Below are 18762 nucleotides of genomic sequence, written 5' to 3'. Positions count from 1 at the left end.
AAGGCCTTGACTCTTCGTAAGAACTGCTCAGCAATAACAAAAACATCTCTATATTATCAACCCTGTTTTCAGTATGAATCCAAAACACAGCCCCATACCAGTCACTGGGAAGAAAATTAACCCTATACCAGCCCAAACCAGCACAGCAGAATCGAGGAAAGTCAGGGCTACAGGTGTTCTGGAGACAAGGTCTGCACCGTCTGAGGCAGAATTTCACAATTTGAGAGATCCCAGAAATACCACTGAGGTCCAGGCCTAAAACCCTGCTTTTTTCAACCATGTCCTATAGCGGCTTGTGGCAGTTCTAAGGGCTGCAGAGCTGGCTGCCCTGGCACGAGCCATGTCCGGAGGCCCAAACGGTGGCAGTGGTCTCCCCTGGTCCTGCATTTCTCAGGGGCCTGGTGCCCAATGGAGCGGGTAGGTGTCGGGTGAGCCGATGCACCGGGCAGGGTTTGGGTCACGTCCGCGGCACAGCCGCAGGGCCCGGAGACGAGCCCCGCCGGGGGAAGGGTGAGGGCCCCAGTGCGGGAGGAAAGGCAGAGCCAGCCTGGCCTCCACGAAAGGTTCATTCCCCAGCCACGTGCGCGGCGGCCCTCGGCGGCTCTGCAGCAGCTGCGGGCGGGGGCGGCCCGGCAGAGGGGCGGGGGCAGCCCGGGGCCTCCCCCGCCCGGGCTCCCGCGCTGCGGCAGCGGAACGCGCTGGCGGGCGCGGGTTGCGGAGGGCCGGTTTGGGGCGCGCACCGCGCGGCGCGGCGGCGGCATGAGGGAGCTGCCGCCGGGCCCGGCGATGGAGAGCGACATCTTGGACGCGCTGGAGGCCCTGGGGTAACCGGGAAACAGCGGCAGCTTCCCTTGCGGGGGGCCGGGGAAAACCCGGCCGGGCGCGGAGCGGGGCAACGCCGCCGCGGGCGGGAGGCCGGACCGGAGGCGGGGGCGGGGGCGGGGGCGGAGGCGAGAGGAGGGGAGCGAGGGGTCGGCGGAGGGACGGGCCCCGCGTTGCGGCGGTGCCGGGTGGGCCCGGTGGGGCTGGGCCTCGGGCCTCGCCCGGCAGCGCCGTCACGGCGGGTGCGGGGGGCTCGCCCTGGGTGTGACGGGGGAGGGCAGAGGGGCGCGGCCGCTCCGTGGGTGCGGGGGCGCACACCGGGGGCCGGTCACACAGCGGCGGCCGCGGGGTCTGGTCGGGCAGCGCCTCGCTCTTTGGTGCCTGCTTCTTTGGATGTGCTTCGGATGCTACGGAGCAGAAACGGTGTAAAATTTAGTTTAATTTTCAGTGTCTTATTGCTAGGGCTGTGAATTGCTAATGTTAGAAGGAAATTTAACTAAACATTTGAATTAATACTTAAGTTCTCTATTAAGTACTTATGTACTGAGAGTTGAAAGTCTGTTTTGACGTATCATGTGAAAATGCCTGCCTCCTATTTTCTGACAAACTATTTTGTTTCTAAATGACCAATAACTTTTTGATGTCTTTAAAAAAAAGTCTAAATTACTCCTTGACAAAAGTAACTTCCAAGGATTAATTCCTTCAAGTGTAGTTACTAACTAGCTTTTAGTAAAATAATTTAAAAACATGTCGATTTTATGTTAAACTTGCTTCTTATTGCTAATGTTTCTCTGTCTGTGCAGGTACTCAGGTGCCCTGTTGGAGGAGGAAGCACTGAACAAAGCAGCAGAAAATGGATTATCTTCACCAGAATTTTTTGAGCTTTGTGTTTGGTTAGGTTCCCAAATAAAATCACTTTGCAATATGGAAGAAAGCATCACTTCAGGAGATGGTATATGAATGCAAATTTAGTAAAGCAATTTTGTATTTGTTCAGTGGATTTCGACCCATATTGTTCAGCTAACAATGAAGTTACAGTGTTGAAGTTTACAAGATAACTGAAAGACAGCCAAGCTGAGGCTGATATTTCTGTGTATGTAGCTCTTAGATTAAGGTCTTGTGCTGTGAAGATTGTTTCAAAAGAAAAAAAAGGTGGTTATTTTGGATGGGTTTCGGTCTACATAAATATAGGAAGTAATTCACCCATGTAATCATATTTTTATGGCTTAAATTGCAGTGGCTGGTCTTTTCATCTTGTTGATCCAATGCAGTGTTCCATTCAGCACTGTGTGGAGATATGTGAGATGCTCAGTAGTGTTACCTGATAATTTCTGTTGAGTGCTGGAACTTGGATGAGATTTCATATTACTTATGTTTTCACCAAAAAAGTAGTAAAACTAACTGAAAATAATGGGCTCATGACTCCTGTAATTTCTTCATCAGAAAATTAACTGCATTGACCGCTATTTTGTGACATAAACAGTTCACTTCCTTGGGATGTTCGTTTGCATTTGTGTCTTCAGAGACACGAATTCACCTTCTCATTCAAAGCATGAGTACAATACACTATCGTAAGGCTTGTCTGCTCCTAGGACTTTTTCAAGAAAAAAAGAAAATGTTACTAGTGTGGTTTGTGGTTAATCTTTGTCTGGGCTGTTGAAATCTGCAGTTTAAGTGTATAAGTTAAGAAAATTAGATTGCAGTTTGATGTTTTTGTAAAAAGACATAAACTTTGCATTTATTTCCGTAGGTATGAAAGATATAGAGAGCTTCCAGCTTGAGATGAGTGGCTTTCTGAGAGAAATGGCTTGTCCATATTCATCACTTATATCTGGAGACATCAAGGACAGATTAAGAGGGAAAGAAGATTGTCTTAAACTCCTGTGTAAGTAGTTACCATTCTTCCCATCTATAATACAGTATTTTACATGCATGCCTTATCGTTACTGTATGATTTACATTGAAGAGTTCTTTATGTGTCTTTAAATTGATGTGTACGACCATTACAACTCAGCTAAGCATGCATCAGCTCACTTGTGCAGAAGTGGAAAATAGAAAAGTGTTAGAAAATTGGTTTAGTTGAAACTAAAATTTGTTTTCAAACTATGGTTCAACCTACTGAGGCCTCCTGATCCTTCTCTTGATCCAGCTCCAGTTCACCTAAACTGAGACCTTGCTTCCTGCTTTTCTGAGAGGTTTCTGCACAGCTTGAACAGAAATACTGTGTGATTTGAAAGTAGTGCAAGCAGGATTGAGAGAAGCGAAGTCAAAGTTTAAGCTGGACAAAGGAGAGGCAGCAGGAACCAGTGTGATAATACAAAACTAGCCAAGGAGCTGGTGGTGGAAGTGAGTTGGGCAGTTAAATGCAATTTGTGGACTCAGTGTAGGAAGTCAGGTGAGAGGGAGTTTAGGTAAAGAATAGGAAACTGATACTGACCTGTCCAGAAGAGAACTGAGAGTCTTCCTTTTATCATGGTTGTCTTATAAGTGTATATTGTAGGTGTATATATGAATGTGGATGCAGAATTATTTATGTCTTTAAATCTGCCATTATAACCCTTTTCTCTTTAGTATTTCTAAGTACAGAACTTCAGGCGTTAAAGATACTGCACAGCAAGAAAATCAAAGGCTCTCATTTGGAAAAGCACAGTGAAATTATTCAGGAAGTGCAAGCTATTTGCGATGCACTGGGTCTGCCAAACTCCTCATCTTCTGGTATTCCTCCCTTGTTAACCAATGTGGAACAAAAGGTATGGGCTTTTATGTGTTCTCTCTATTGCTAAACTATAAGCACTATCTCTGTAAGCATTCATCCTAGAGTTAAGGGCCCAGCAGTCTTGTCTGTAAAAGCCCTACCTGACAAATGTGAGGGAATTTTCATTCTGAAAGCCAGCTTAGTGTTTTAAGTTAAACTATTTTAGTTATGAGATGAAGTATTTCAGCATTTTCCTGAGGTTGCCATCTCCTTAATGAGACATGCAAGTTTAAGGTATCAGATTTCCTCTTACCCATTCAAATGTGCTGCAGCAAGCAGAAGATTTTGGGTAATAACTGATTGTGCATTTATGTACCTCTAGTTATTTCTGGCAGGTATTTAAATGTAATATCCAAAATTTAAATTAGTTCTTTTTAGTTTGTCAGTTTCTTAATTGCAGGTATCGATTTGTTAGTGCCATTGCTTTAGTTGCAGAAGAGGATGAAAATGCCTGAATTGCCAGTAGTCAGCCATATTAAAAGTCACCCACCCTAAGCCTTATTCAACAGGATAGTTCTTTGTGTAGTGTCCCTCCAGGTTCTAATTCATTTCACTGTCGTGATCTTTAGTCTGATTTCCTTATTGCAGGATGTAAATAGGCTCTTGAGGTGGCATTTATCTTTTGTGTCAGACAGCTGAAAGTTTTGCTTTTTTTTCTCTCTAGTATTATTTCTCTCTCTGGAGAGTGGGTGACCAGCCCCCCTTAAGAGGGGAATGAAACTCCCTCTGCTTCTGAGTCTTTTTACATGCCTTTACATGCTTCTGAAATCTTTTTACGTGATTTTACGTGATTATTCTTTTTAACTTTCTCCTCATCAACCAGTGAGCAGTTGAACATTCAGAGATTTTGGGGAGAGGGGCTGTTACGTGGTTTTGTTACATCTGTATGTCTTTAGCCTGACAAGACAAAACCTTTGATTTATAAAAATTAAGGTGACAATGAAAATGCCTATTCCTGCACTGTTAACTTTGCTTGATCTATTTAGTTCTAAGGAAATCTTTAGTCTTTCTGTTATGTGGTTTTGAAAGGACGAAGAAACAATTCTAGCACTGTTTTCTGAGAATTGAAATGTCTGAGTTACAGCTGATAACTAATTGATTTAAACTGGCCTGCTACTGCTGATCTCCCTCTGTGGGTGTTACCTGTGTTTACATTCCTGTGTTGTATGCTGCAGCCATGGCCAGTGGCCTTCCTTGCTTCACTCATCAGGTACAGATTTACTTTTATCCCATTATGGGGATAGCACTCTAGTTCTGCAGTTGTGGGACAGCAAGACCAGACCTGGTGCACCAGTTCATTCATACACAGGTAGTGATTCTAGAAGATTTTATTTGAATTATTAGACACCTGGTATCTGCCACCTTTTGCAGTCTGAGATTTCCTATCAGGTAAGACCACAGGCTTCAACTGTGTGTGTAGTGTTGCTGTCACAGTTTGTGTAAACTGTTATGGTTTCAGAAGTACTAAAGTGAACAGAATCTTTAAAGCATGTTATCTTTTTTTATTTTTTTAAATAGTACTGTGTGGGCTGTTTTCCAGTAGTTTTAAGGTCTGTCAGTTCCATAGTGGTTATACCACTTGTACTCACTTCAGAGTCTAGAAATGCAGCAAAAGTAGTTTGTTCATCTTCTGTGCCTCTAAATTAATAGTGTAAATTTTTCTCTGCATGTTTCATCCCTTATAAACAAAGGATTTTTTCCTACCTCTTAGATTCTGTAGAATTTCTACTATCTGTTCACTTGTCCTTCACCCATTACTTTAATATAGGACAGGTTCAGAGTTATTTTGATACATTATAGAGACCTACATTTATAGGTATAGCTGCATTAAAAAGGTAATACCACCAATTAAAGTTCATTGGCTTTGTAAACATTTTTTGGAGCACCTTTGTTACCTTTTTTAATATTCTCACAAAAATTCACATGAAATGATTGCAAAATATTTTTGCAAATATTTTGTGGCTTTTGATTTAATTAGATTCTGCGTAAAGTTGCACTGTTCATTTTTAGTATTATATCACTCATAATAGAAACTTACATACTGATCTAGTGTATGTATTTATTTTATCTGTAGCATTTCAAAATGTCTACTCTTTGTCTCTGTCTAGCATCTTCAGCATTCTCAGTAGCTGTGGGAGTAGTTCTGAGCATAGTTTGGCTGTGCAGCAGCAATCTACCAAAGGGACAGATCACACATTGTGTTTTGGTATGGAACGTTAGAACATTGATTGTTTTAAATAATTTTTAGTTTATTTAAAAGACTAGTATAAAATGAGAATTGCTTTCTTCATTCAAACTGAGTTTTGTAGTAGCTCAAACTTTGAATATACAATCATAGCTAATATCTTCTGCATCTCCTGTCATTAACTGGGATAGTGGTTATCAACATACATAGGAAAATGTGAGAGAGAAATTCACAGTATTACAGCCTTCTACCACTAAATATATTTTATTTTATTGTATAGTAATGAAAAACTAATAGCAATTTTTTAGTTTTTTAAGGTGCTGTTCCCTTTTAAAGTGTGTTTGTAAAGGGCAACTCTAGGAGTCATTCTGAAATTTAGTACCGGAAGCCCCATAAATTCTAAAGGACCATTGATTAAAGATTCAGAAAAGTTTATGCCAGTGTTGTGCTTTTTAACTCATGCTCACATCTGGCTTTTTTCCAGTCAAGATAGTGTGAATTTTACACCTAATTACAGAGTTACATTGGAATACTGATTAGTTGAAAAATGTCTTAAGTTATGCTATTCAAAAGACTTCTAAAATTTTTTTGCCCAATTAATTTGCTTTCTGATATGTGAAAAGTAGTTCCCTATTTTTTACATATCAGTAGAGAATGAAAAGAAACTATAAAATATTACCAAAGAAACTAAATCAAAACTAAGCTAAAATAACATTTAAGTGAAGTATGCGAAGAATACTTTTTAAAATATTTGGGTGCGTTTCCTAGAATTTGTTAATATTTAAATTAATATATTGCTTTTAACTGTTGGTGTGTAGTAATTTTACAGATGTAATGATGCCTGTACAGGGGAATATTTACATAGTTTATTTACGTAGTTTCAGGGAACAAGACAAAAGGGTTGTCCTGTTCACCAGATATAAAGGTCAAACAAAAATGTATTTAAAGTTAGATAAATACTGAAGTTATCTGCAGGTATATGGAAGAGAGGCAGAGGATGGTTACAATTATTTTGTGATTTTAGGTGATCTTCCTGCAATTGTGCAGTACACCTTATGACTAATTAGGACAATATTCTGTCCTTAAAATGTTAATAGTTTAACTTAAACTAATAAAATTATACCTCTCCCCAGGTCAGGATTTTTCAAAATCTTAGAAACCCTGGAGGTGCATGTATATATGATTATCTGTGCAAAAGGTGTTAAACAAAAATTACTCCTGTGTTTTGACAGTGGATAATGATAATTAATAAATATATTGAACATGATAATTAAATGTGAGCTAAATGCTTTTAAAGGAGTACAAAATTACAGACAAGTGAAAAATTTCATGTTCAATACATAAAGATATGCTTTTTTTGATAACAGTAGAATAACTGTGTATTTTTATATAGCAGATTTTGAAGTTGGTATTTTTGTCTCAAACAGATCCAACAGCTGATTTGTTTTCATTCAATTTTTAGAGAGTGTGTGAACTTCCAAAGCAATTTCATAAATATTTAGTGTTACCAAGGTCATTGATTACACAGTATGTCGAATAGTCAAGTATACTCATCTCCATCTAGTTTTAATTATTTGGTTTGCTTTTTTACAGCTGAATGTGTGAAAACTTGAGGATGATTTGGCTGTGACAATTTGTTTTGCGTTTCTTTGAGTATTTTTTCACTGCTCTTTTATCTGGGCACTGCTTTTGGTATTGTGGTGGTTTTTTTTAAACTCACGCTTATCCTTCTTAATCTAGGGCAACTGTCATGTTTGGGAATGTGGTTTATAGCGTAGATTCTCATATTTATTGTATTCTTGTCCTCTGGCAGACAGGTGTTTGTCAAAGTCCTTGTGCTCATAGCTCTGTCACCAGTCAAGGCTGGACAATGTATTCTGCAGCTGTAAGGCAGCTCAGCTTATTTCACTGTTATAGTAATAGGATTTCCCCATGAGCCTGGTGGTGGGAGTGAGGAGTAAAGTGGAGGTTCAGTAATCTGGGTATGACTTTACAGTGTGTCACAAACATGGACAAGTTCATCAGTGAGAAGATTCTTCCTTAACTGCTCCTTGATTAGTAAACCACAGTAGTAAATACATAGGTATTCTCTTTAGCTTGAAAAGAAGAGGTTGCAGAAATTTGAGGGTAGTTTCTCAGTCAATAAAGGATTGTTTTATTTAGCTGGTCTTCTTTCTTTTACTTCTGATTTTCATTTATTATCTTCCTTAATTGTTCTTTCTAAACTTCCTTTAATTTTTAAGTCTATAGGAGTCAGGAGTATGCGGTGATAATAGATTAGTGATGGCACAATGTATGGCTTTTGTATGTGGAGCTCAGTGGCTTGCAGTAATTCTAATCTCTAGATAATATTCAGCATCACTGGTCTTCAGATCTTTTTTTACATTCTAGCTGCAAATTACATTGAGGATTTGTTTTCGTTTTGTTGTGTTGGTTTTTGTTCCAGCAGCCAGTCTCATGTTGATAAGACTCTCTTCCTTTCAGCTCATTAGAACTTCTGAGGTTATATTTCTGACCTTAATTGTACATGGATAGACACTTCTTACCCAGTAGAATTTTTAATTCATCTGCTGTTCATTCCTTCTTCTGTACTAATTATTGATTTCTTCATCTCTTGCTGTCATACCGATCTTGTTCTATTGTTGATTATTAACCTTAGATTTTGATTCTTCAGACATTTGTATAAATTCAAAAATGGTTTGCACTTAGCTGCATTTGAATTTTGGAGTGGAATATGAGAGGCACCATGTACATGCTTCAGCAAAATCAAAAAAAAGTTGGCTACATTTAGGAGATGGACACACAACCCTGGAGTGCTTTTTGTAAAGAAAATAAAGGTTGTAGAGAAGCAAAAATTATCAGAGAAAGAGGAGTATTGGGATCAGTAGGGTAAATGGAACTGAACTTTACCTCTTATTTTAACATGTTTTTTTAAACGAATGGAATATAACAGCAGGGAATATTACAATAATTAGATGGCTGCTTTTCAGATACTACTAAGCCATCTTTTCTGCTGGAGTCAAAATACTGTTTTGCCATAATTTGCTCACTGCAGAATATTTTTTCCTGGGATATTGTGTTTTTAACTTGTCAGTGCTGCCCAGAGGTGATGTAAAATAACAAAATATGTACACCTTAGTTTAGAAATTACTGGAGATGATATTTCTGTAGTATATGGAACTCAAAACTGAGCTTTGAACCATACCTTTATGATAAATGTAATGTAAATGCCTGTGTGCCTACATGAAGTCTTATAATTCTTGCAGATGTATCTAATGGCTCTCCCAAGCTACAGGTTTTACTGTAGATCATGCACTACCTTAATCCTTCCTTTGACATATAAAAGAAAATTAACACTAGTTTTGGTCTTGTTTTACTTGGTTCCCTGTAATTATAGTTTTTCTCCCATAGCATACTCCTGAAAAAGCTGACAGCTCGCAACTTGGACAGGGGCACTCTGTGCTGGGTTAGGAACTGGCTGGAGGGCTGGGCTCAGAGGGTGCTGGTGAACGGAGCTGCATCCAGTTGGCAGCTGGTCACCAGTGGTGTCCCCCAGGGATCAGTGTTGGGCCCAGTTCTATTTAATATCTTTACTGATGATCTGGATGAGGGGATTGAATGTACCATTGGCAAAATTGCAAGATGACACCAAGTTGAGGGGGAGTGTTGATCTGCTGGAAGACAGGAGGGCTCTTCAGAGGGACCTGGACAAGCTGGAGAGATGGTCTGATTCCAGCGAGATGAGGTTCAACAAGGCCAAGTGCCGGGTCCTCCACTTTGGCCACAACAACCCCCTGCAGCGCTACAGGCTGGGCACAGAGTGGCTGGAGAGCAGCCGGACAGAGAGGGACCTGGGAGTTTGGATTGACAGGAAGCTGAACAGGAGCCAGCAGTGTGCCCAGGTGGCCAAGAAGGCCAGTGGCATCCTGGCCTGGATCAGGAACAGTGTGGCCAGCAGGACCAGGGAAGTGATTCTTCCCCTGTACTCAGCGCTGGTGAGGCCACGCCTCAGGTACTGTGTCCAGTTCTGGGCCCCTCAGTTCAGGAAGGATATTGAGGTGCTGGAGCAGGTCCAGAGAAGAGCAACAGGGCTGGTGAAGGAACTGGAGCACAGGCCCTATGAGGAGAGGCTGAGGGAGCTGGGGCTGTTCACCCTGGAGAAGAGGAGTCTCAGGGGAGACCTCATCACTCTCTACAACTCCCTGCCAGGAGGTTGTAGCCAGGTGGGGGTTGGTCTCTTCTCCCAGACAACCAGCAGTGGGACAAGAGGGCACAGTCTTAAGCTGTGCCCCAGGGGAGGTTTAGGTTGGATATTAGGAAGAAATTCTTTACAGAGAGAGTAATCAGGCATTGGAATGGGCTGCCCAGGGAGGTGGTGGATTCACTGTCCCTGGAGGTTTTTAAGATGAGACTGGATGTGGCACTTAGTGCCATGGTCTAGTAACCACGGTGGTGTTGGATCAGCGGTTGGACTTGATGATCTCAGAGGTCTTTTCCAACCTGTTTGATTCTATGATTCTGTTTACTAAAACAAATGAAGATGTAGTTCTTCTCCCCATCAGACTGTGTACAAAACTTGCAGGAACAGTATTATGCATGCAGTCTACTCCAGCTGAAAAATCAGTTGGCTGGCAAGATACGTACAAGTGTTGCAGGCATTCGTGGTAATGGTTTTAGAAGAGCTGTGCCAAAGGAAGTTCACTCAAGGAGGTAGATGTGTCTTGTAATGAGAGAGGAGAATGCAGTGGTGTTTGGGATTCAGAGAGAGCATTCTAGATAGGATTGCTGAGGGCAAGAGCTAATGTATAAGCAAGTATAAGCAAGGTTGATTTGGAGTGAATGCAGAAGTCTTAAACATAATGTTAGCTGCAGCCAATTATAGGATTAGAGCAAAATTTGAGAGAGAATGACTGCATACATATCGTCTCTCCTGCCTTTCTTACTAGCACCCATCAACAGATTTTGTAGCCCCATCTAGCATTTTGCAACAGAACTGCTAGCTTCCAGTTGTTGTAGTTAGAACATTTGGTACTATGTAAAACGAGCAATTTAACTAGTCCTGCTTTCTATATGCATTTGATAAATTTGCTGTATAGCTTTGTTCTATTATCAGGAGAAGTGACGTGACATAAAATATTTTTGTGTAGAGGCTGGTCGTTTTATGCAGGTATTCAGGAAATCTTTTTGTAGTGGATCATAAGTCAGAAGATGTGTACCTGCTTTTGTGAGTCTGCTAAAACAGATTTGCTGTGTTTGATCTTACGAGTAGCAAAATGTGATTGTGAAGAATTGGGCTGAAATAAATCTAAATATCATTTGTGTTCTGAGATGCATGTGTTTTGTTTCAGATAAAGGACATTCTCGCAAAAGTTCAAAACAAACATGTGGGGAAATCACTGCTAACAAAACCTCTGAATTCTGACCAAGTGGTAAAGAAAAGTTTCTCCATTTATTTTCAGTATTTACCAGGATGTTCAAAATTAATGCATACAGCTTCATTTAACTTTGCCTATTTTGCAGTCACTGTTCTGTTGCTAAGTATTAAAATTCAATTGCTAAGTATTAACTATGATAATCAAATACTTCCAGAATTAACATTATAAAACAGACCTTGTGTTGATTCATCCATTATTAACTTTCAGAACATTTTGTATATACATACTACTGTTGGATTATATAGATGCTATGTAGTTTATAGTGGTCACCTAGGAATAAACATCTTAGTTGATGAATGGGGTTAACTTTGAATTGACTTCTATAACTTTATATATATGAGTGTTTAAATTTTTTTATTGTAACACTGCAGAAAAGATTGGAAAAAATCAATGATGCTCTTCGGAGTGAGTACGAATGTCGACGACGCATGTTAATGAAGAGGCTCGATGTGACTGTACAATCTTTTGGCTGGTCTGATAGAGCAAAGGTAAACTTAAAGTTGTCTTCGCTTCCTGTGGGTGGGAGTCGGCTACAGTTCCCTGGTCTTCCTACAGAATATGCATACCATGTAAATACACTTCATTACTGTTGTCTTTTTTCCAGCCTCTCATCTTGGGTTGTAATATTCAAATCCTAGGTATTGAGGAAGGGGAAGGATTTAATCAGATGGCACAGTCCATCCTCTTTGACTGCTTATAGCTGCACAGTTAGAAATTCTAGCATCCTCTGTTGGGGTTTCTCACTTTAATAAGTTTGAATCTCCCTTTTTTCTTTTCTATATCTAACCCCCTCCTATTATGTAAATTAGGAGGGAACCTCAGCATTTCTCATGCAGATGCAAAAGGAAGACCTTAAGAGATTGGGTACAAAAAGTGACTGTTCATAGAGTCACTGAAATTACAGTAACTGCTGCCTATCTTGCATTCAGTGCTACTGAGTGAACAGCTGGTTGGTTGAACAGGTTATTTGAATAGCAGCTTGTGTGAGACAATCACACAATTACTTTAATCTTTCAGGTTGCTAAAATTCCAAAGCGCTCCCTGAATTTGCCCTGCTGGTATCATTTTAATTGTGATCATTTCATTTGTACTATTTCCTAAAATTGTATATTAAAAAATAGTCATGAAAGTCTGATATTTCTGATCTAGAAATAGATCTTGTTTCTCTCCAAAAGAATGGAGAGATAAGATACACCAGGTTTGTAATTTGATGAATATACATGTGAGAAGCTGGAGACAGATGTTTTTGCTCATGAGCTGCAAGATCAGCTTTCCTTCCAAAGGTAGAATGCTTAAGGTGCTTAAACCTTAAAACTTGAAAAGCTTACTGAAAGTATGGATTGTTACAAGTCTTCGTGGTGTTACAATTTGTCATTGACACATGCAGACTAAAGTCTAGATGAGCCTAGACTGAGTCTAGATGCTGCTGTGCTTTTTTGGAATGGCTCGCTATGTATTTTCTGACAGGGTTGTGAATGCTTTTATGCTGCAAGAAAGGAAGAGAGGGGGGCATTTAGTTCACAGAAGCTAAGAGTCATTCCTACGTGCATAACTTCCTTACAGCTGTACCAAGACAATTTTATATCTTCAAATGTAAAGGATACTTCTAAAATATAGGTGATGTTAACTGATAACTAACTTAAGCAGACTAAAACTTAAGTCACTTGCTATTGTTCCATTCAAACAATGTGAAAAACAATGAATGCACTTTTGCAATAGAAAAATAGTTTAAAGAGCTTTTTAATGATGATAAAGTAGTCAGATTATTCATTTTTCTGTCTTTTTAAGACTGTTGATGTGAAATATGTGCAGTTACAGAAATAAAAAGGTTACATATTAATTCAAAATTACATATTATTTTTAATCTTTTTTTTTCCCCTATTCGTGTTACAGGAATATTTGTTCATGACTTCTTCAAGACAGTTTTGGAGATGGAAAATGTTTTGGCATTGATATACTTTGGATTTATTTTTTTTAAGCCAAGAGGCAAATTGTTGTCTTTTTAAATTTATTTATTAGCTTGCCATCTTCCCCACCTCTAAATAGGTATTGATACGTTTCTCTGATTTGGATGGTGTGGCATTTTTAGTCTTCTATTTTTTTTAACTTGTTCAGTCCCCAAGAGGGGTAAGTTTGCAGACTGAAATGGGTCCATAAATGATGCAGTAATTACCTAGCAAAACAGTCAAGTAAAGGAACAGCACCTGCTGTCTGGTCTAGCCAAGATCAAATGGTTTTTTTGCTCTGAAGATTATTCTAGATGTTCCCAGAAAGTGTATTTATTTTTCTTTTTTGCTAAACAAATGAAACATCAAGCATGCCTGAAAAAATCTTATTTTCTGCCTTTCTCGGTCTCACTTTTTCATGGCTTGCACAAGTATTTTGCTGCATTAATACATTTTCAAGTTTCCACAAATTTACCTTACTTTGAAGCTATGCTGTTAACATCACATTTAGAAGTGATCTCTTAAATATGGTTATGTAAATCTCTTGAGAGAGCAGTGTGGACTCTTTAAGTTTTAATCTGTAGACATGTTGGAAGACATTAAAGTATCTGTTTTATGCCAGTGGATAGAGGAGTTTCTCTTATAATGATGCTAAGTTTCAACATCAATTATACATAATCAGCAGTACTTTTTGTCTAATAGCTCCACCAATATGACGAGAATTGGTAATAACTGGTACTGTATTTTGTAAAATAATCCTGTATTTACAAAAGCTATACCTCATGTTCAAATTGAAACTTACTGAGACCAGCACATGGTTTACAGTAAATTGGTGTATTTTATGGATAGCAAGTAAGTTGTATTTGATTTTATCATTTAGGTAAAAACAGATGAAATAGCACGTATCTATCAGCCCAAGCGCTATGCATTATCTCCAAAGTCAACTATTACATTAGCTCACCTGCTTGCTGCTCGAGAAGATTTATCCAAGATCATAAGAACAAGTAGTGGTTCAACACGGGAAAATACCATCTGTGCTATCAACAAGGTATACTTTTTGTTTCTGGGATGTGATTAAAGGACATGGGAGTTTACAGACCTATCAAAAGTAATTCCGGAACTATATTCTTTGCTTAGCATTTTCATATCATTTTTTCCAGTTAAGAAGGTTTGCAGCAACTTTGCAGCAACTTCTTTTTTTATCTTGCTACACAGTCAGTCATGCAACAGGATGAAACAGTGGTGTGGATGAGAAGGAACAGTGGTGGGGGTGTTCATATGTGCGGGGGGGGGGTTTGTAAATGACCTCCTGAGTTCAGTGGAACTGCACACCTCAAGTTTAGGGGTATATGTAAGTATTTCTGGTATCAGTTCCTGGGCTACCTGTTGCCAGGACTGTGTTGTTTGGTTTGTAAACCAGCATTCTTAATTCATCAGTGTATTATAAATCACAAAAACTTTGGTAGAAATGTCATTTTGCTGCAAAATAAAATTATTTGGTTTGGCTACAGTAATAAATCAACATGGTACTCCTTTCTTGTGTGTGATAAAAGCTGAAGCTAGCAAGTAATGACATTCAAAAGATGACTAAACCTGCTTTATTGATCCTGTATTTACAGATTTTTCTAAAGTTTTCTGCCTCATTTAGATACCCTTTAATATGTTTTGATCCAAAAGACACTGAAATTTCTTAATTATTTGAGGATCTCAGAGAAAGTTGGTTTTTTTCTTGAGAGGACTTTAGTTTGAGTGCCTGGGACTGACCAGAGAATGTTAACATTAATCACACAGAGTTTAGGAAATATGAAAACAACAACAAAAACCCCTACTCGGATACCTCTTTGTTTTTCAACTTAACGTTTCGTGTAACTTTGTCCAGTGCAGTCTCTCTTATTTCATGCTAATACCCACTCCTTTGGGAGTTGCAAATTAGTTTGACAATCTGTTTTTTGCCAGCTGATTAGGTTTGAACTTGAACTTTGAAAGTTAGGCAGCAGAGCCACATCATAAGGAATCTTTTCTATATTAATATATATATTTGGGTATTCATATGTATTATATATGAATGATGTGCATTGCTTATTGCAATACTAATACTTCACGTGTGTGTAGTGTTCTTCATAAAAATGTCACAAAAGTAATAAGAGCTAGCTAGCTAGCTGTTACATTGTTTATAGGTGGAAAATGAGAACACTTTCAGAGTTCTGTTGTGGTGTTCCAAGGACAGGGAATAGTGATTCTGCTGTCAAGCATCTCACTGAGGAGCCATATTTCCTTAAAAGAGCAGGAAGTGGTTTTCTGTCCATAGCAGAAGAATCCTGTGTCTCTTCAAGTAATTAATACTATTTTTTAACTCAAAATGACCTATTTTCCCATATAGGTTCTGATGGGGAGAGTACCGGATCGTGGAGGCAGACCAACAGAGATTGAACCACCTCCTCCTGAAATGCCTCCGTGGCAAAAAAGACAAGAAGGTGGTGGAAGAGGTGGCTGGGGAGGTGGTGGTGGTGGTGGTGGTGGAAGGGGCAACTGGGGGGGTGGAGGGGGTAGAGGAGGTGGAGGTGGAGGTTTCAGAGGTGGTGGGAGAGGTGGAGGTGGCTTCCAGGGTGGAGGTGGCTTCCAGGGTGGAGGTGGCTTCCAGGGTGGAGGTGGCTTCCAAGGTGGCAGGGGAGGTTATGGTGGCAGGGGAGGCTATAATGACCCATATGGTGGAAGAGGAGGATACCGAAGATATTAAAGTACTGTAAATCTTAACAGAATAACTGGCAAAATATAGTGGTGGTGTTTACTGGTATTAGACATTAGGTATGTTGACTTGGGCTTAGGTTAGAATATGAATCATTGCATTAGACCAACTGATATTCTCATTGAGTCCTTTTAGTTAACAGAGCTTTTATACTAAAATGAGATCACTAAAGTCCTTGTTTTTCGTATTGCTTATATGGTGTTTTTTATGTCATTTTATTTAAAATAAGCCTCAGAAAACTGAATAAAACCCTTTCTAAACAAACAAAAATATACTAATGTTCAGACTTCTCTAGTTATTGCATGTTGCATATCTACTCCCCTGCTCCAAAATACTGTGTAAAAAAAAACCAACAAAATAGGCCTAAGAACCAGATGAAACCACTTTTTAAAGACTAGAATGCTTTCAGGCTTTTTCTCTTCATCTAGTTTTCATGTGGGACATGCAAGTGAATTTTAATTTCAAATGTTGAAATCCTTAAGGCTTTGGTCAAAATTATTCAGTTAGATTGGATTATTCTTCCAGAACTTCACATTAAATTAACATTCTGAATTAATACTCTTAGAGAAACTAATAAAATCAGATTGTTTTTTATGATCATAATGTATTAGAGACTATTTGAAGGTCTGAACATGTACTGTAAACTCAGAATCGTGGTGAGTTTTGATAAAGTCGTATTTTCATTTTACCTTTTTTCCATTTTATTGGCATTTCATGAAAGTATTTTAAGACCAGATTGGGCAGAAAACCTGCAGCCATCATGTGTGGTAAGAATTCATGTATATATCCTTCTGAATCAGCCTTGAGACATAAAGTTTGAATAAGCTGAGCTTCTTAAGAAAAAACATACCATTTCTTCTTCTCCCATCTTTTTTTTTTCCTCCCCTGTCTTCTCTATGTTTGGGAGTCACGAACTGCCCAGTTAATAAGACATCTCATACAGCAGTCGGCCTTCCTCAGTGATTTCTCTCTCTCACTCTGCCAACCTGAAAGAATCTCTGTCTTGATACGGTATGGGTGCCTTCTCCCTCATTCAGTGTTACTCTAGAAGGAGTTAGCTGTCACACAATTATGGCTGTAAATATATGTAGACAGAAATTTAGAGCTGTCACTGAAGACAGTTTCTGCTGTCCAGTGACTTTTAGATCTCCTCCCCTGCTGTGAGGCCTCTCCTGACAACAGAGGTGGAACAGGGGAATGACGCCTGAGTATGTACTCATGACAACATTTTAGGGTCAGTTTACTACAGAGAGATTCAAAAAGGCATCTGATAAGCCTGGGAATATCTGTTGATTAAATAACGTGGCAGCCTTGAAGCACTTGTAGCTATAGGCTTAACTGCAGGTTGAACTTTAGGATTTGATTTTGGGTTTATGTTCCACAGTTACAAGTTCTTTCTGCACAAATTTCCTATTGGAGTCCATTGGTATGCTTTAAAGATTTTTTTTTTTACCTTCATAAACACATGCATCATGTCCTGTTTCATTGCCGGCTTTATGCATGAATGTAAAGCTCTGTTCAAAATCAAATTATTATCTCTTTCAAAAGCCTGTGTAGTTTTTATTAACTAGCCATCACCAACTTTTTAATTTGAAATTTTAATTCAGATAACCTTCAAAGTTTTTTGCCTGTTATGTCCTCTCTGATCATAGTTTGCCTGAGAATGCTGCTTCTAATGTGACAGATATGACCTTACCCAGGCTTTAGGGTTACAGCAGGTGCCTGACAAAAAGAGGCAGGAGTTTTCCTGGCTTGAACATGTTAGCTTGGATGTGAACTTTTGCAATAATGGCTGAATGTCACCCAACTGCTAGCAATATAGTTCCTTTGCTGGTTTTTTTTCTATGCTCCTTTGTGGCCTAAAGCCCTTGGCAGCCTCTGCAGTTTTTATGGGGAGACCCTCATGGGTCACATGGGAGCATAGTACTGGGTTCCCTTGATTTGAGCATGGTTTTTGCTTAATACTCTGGAATAGCTCAGAAACTGATGACATACCAAGTGAGACTGCTGGCCTTGAAGTATTGGTCAGCAAAAGAATGGAGAGTAGTTTTTAACAACCAAAGCCTTAAGAGAAAATTCTGTTTGCTTATCCCAATGTTACTTTTTGTTACAAGTAATCAACAGTCAAGCATGTTGCTTCACCAGGGAAAAACACAAGGAAAATCAAACTACTTATCTATGCTTAAAGATTTCGTTAGTCTTAGGACGCAAAGTTGCACCAGTTTAGTTGAATTGTTGTAAATGTCGATGTGCATGTGCGTTGGTATTTTTACACTCATCAGTTCATCTTGTTTGTAGTAGGCAGGACAGTTCTGAACGAAGTAAATCATGGAGTGAACCAGGTCCATACGCATTTGAATTCTAACAGTTAAATTATTTCAATATCATATTTCAATTATATGTGTGTAGACCATGTAAAAGATGGAAATTTAAATCGGATTAAGATTTTTTTTCTTCAAAAAGAAAATTTCAGTTTTTCTTAAATAATTTTAAAATTTGAAATCAAGAGTTGAAAACTAAAGTAAGCACCACCACATTTCATAGAGGTATCCTTTGCTGTCCTCTTTTGTCAGAATGTATGCTTTTAGTTTATCAAATGATGCAATAACACCATGAGAATAATTGATTTCAACCTCAAGTTTTGTTTGTCTTGGAAAAAAGTATTTTCAAAAATTCCGTTGTGAGTAAAGATTTTCATATATATGTTTGTGAGTATTTTTGTGTTAGTCACACTTAGTGAATACCTAGATGAACATTGTCTTGTTCAAGACCTGAAAAATAGGTTGGGGATTTTTTTCAGGAATTGAGAGAAACACTTTTGTTAACAGCTGTAAACACTGAGGAATAAAGCACTGTATTTGAAGTTAGTTGCA

General features: G+C 39.0%; 1 protein-coding gene across 2 annotated transcripts; it reads left to right on the top strand.

Annotated features, from left to right (window-relative positions):
• Positions 1 to 316: 316 nt before the first annotated feature.
• Positions 317 to 18762, top strand: FAM98B (family with sequence similarity 98 member B). 2 transcript variants are annotated; one of them, XM_032691438.1, is made up of 8 exons: positions 317 to 417; positions 1626 to 1774; positions 2573 to 2707; positions 3394 to 3572; positions 11111 to 11191; positions 11569 to 11685; positions 14024 to 14191; positions 15524 to 18762. In XM_032691438.1, the coding sequence occupies exons 1-8, from the start codon at positions 341 to 343 to the stop codon at positions 15878 to 15880; spliced, it is 1263 nt and encodes a 420-aa protein (XP_032547329.1). In that variant the 5' UTR covers positions 317 to 340; the 3' UTR covers positions 15881 to 18762. The 2 variants fall into 2 exon arrangements, with proteins under 2 accessions (XP_032547329.1, XP_032547330.1); XM_032691439.1 differs by lacking the exon at positions 317 to 417 and adding an exon at positions 684 to 824.

This window comes from Chiroxiphia lanceolata, chromosome 6, assembly GCF_009829145.1.
Source record: "Chiroxiphia lanceolata isolate bChiLan1 chromosome 6, bChiLan1.pri, whole genome shotgun sequence".
Lineage (NCBI taxonomy): Eukaryota > Metazoa > Chordata > Aves > Passeriformes > Pipridae > Chiroxiphia > Chiroxiphia lanceolata.
Note: the sequence above shows the minus strand (reverse complement) of the source record. Positions and strands in the feature narration are given on the sequence as shown.

What these genes read in the sequence shown, in the direction of transcription:
- FAM98B (XM_032691438.1), top strand. Translation starts at nt 341, where the DNA reads ATGTCCGGAGGCCCAAACGGTGGCAGTGGTCTCCCCTGGTCCTGCATT. An exon ending in AAGCATCACTTCAGGAGATG is followed by an intron (nt 1,775 to 2,572) that starts GTATATGAATGC and finishes TTATTTCCGTAG; the next exon opens with GTATGAAAGATATAGAGAGC. An exon ending in CCATCTGTGCTATCAACAAG is followed by an intron (nt 14,192 to 15,523) that starts GTATACTTTTTG and finishes TTTCCCATATAG; the next exon opens with GTTCTGATGGGGAGAGTACC.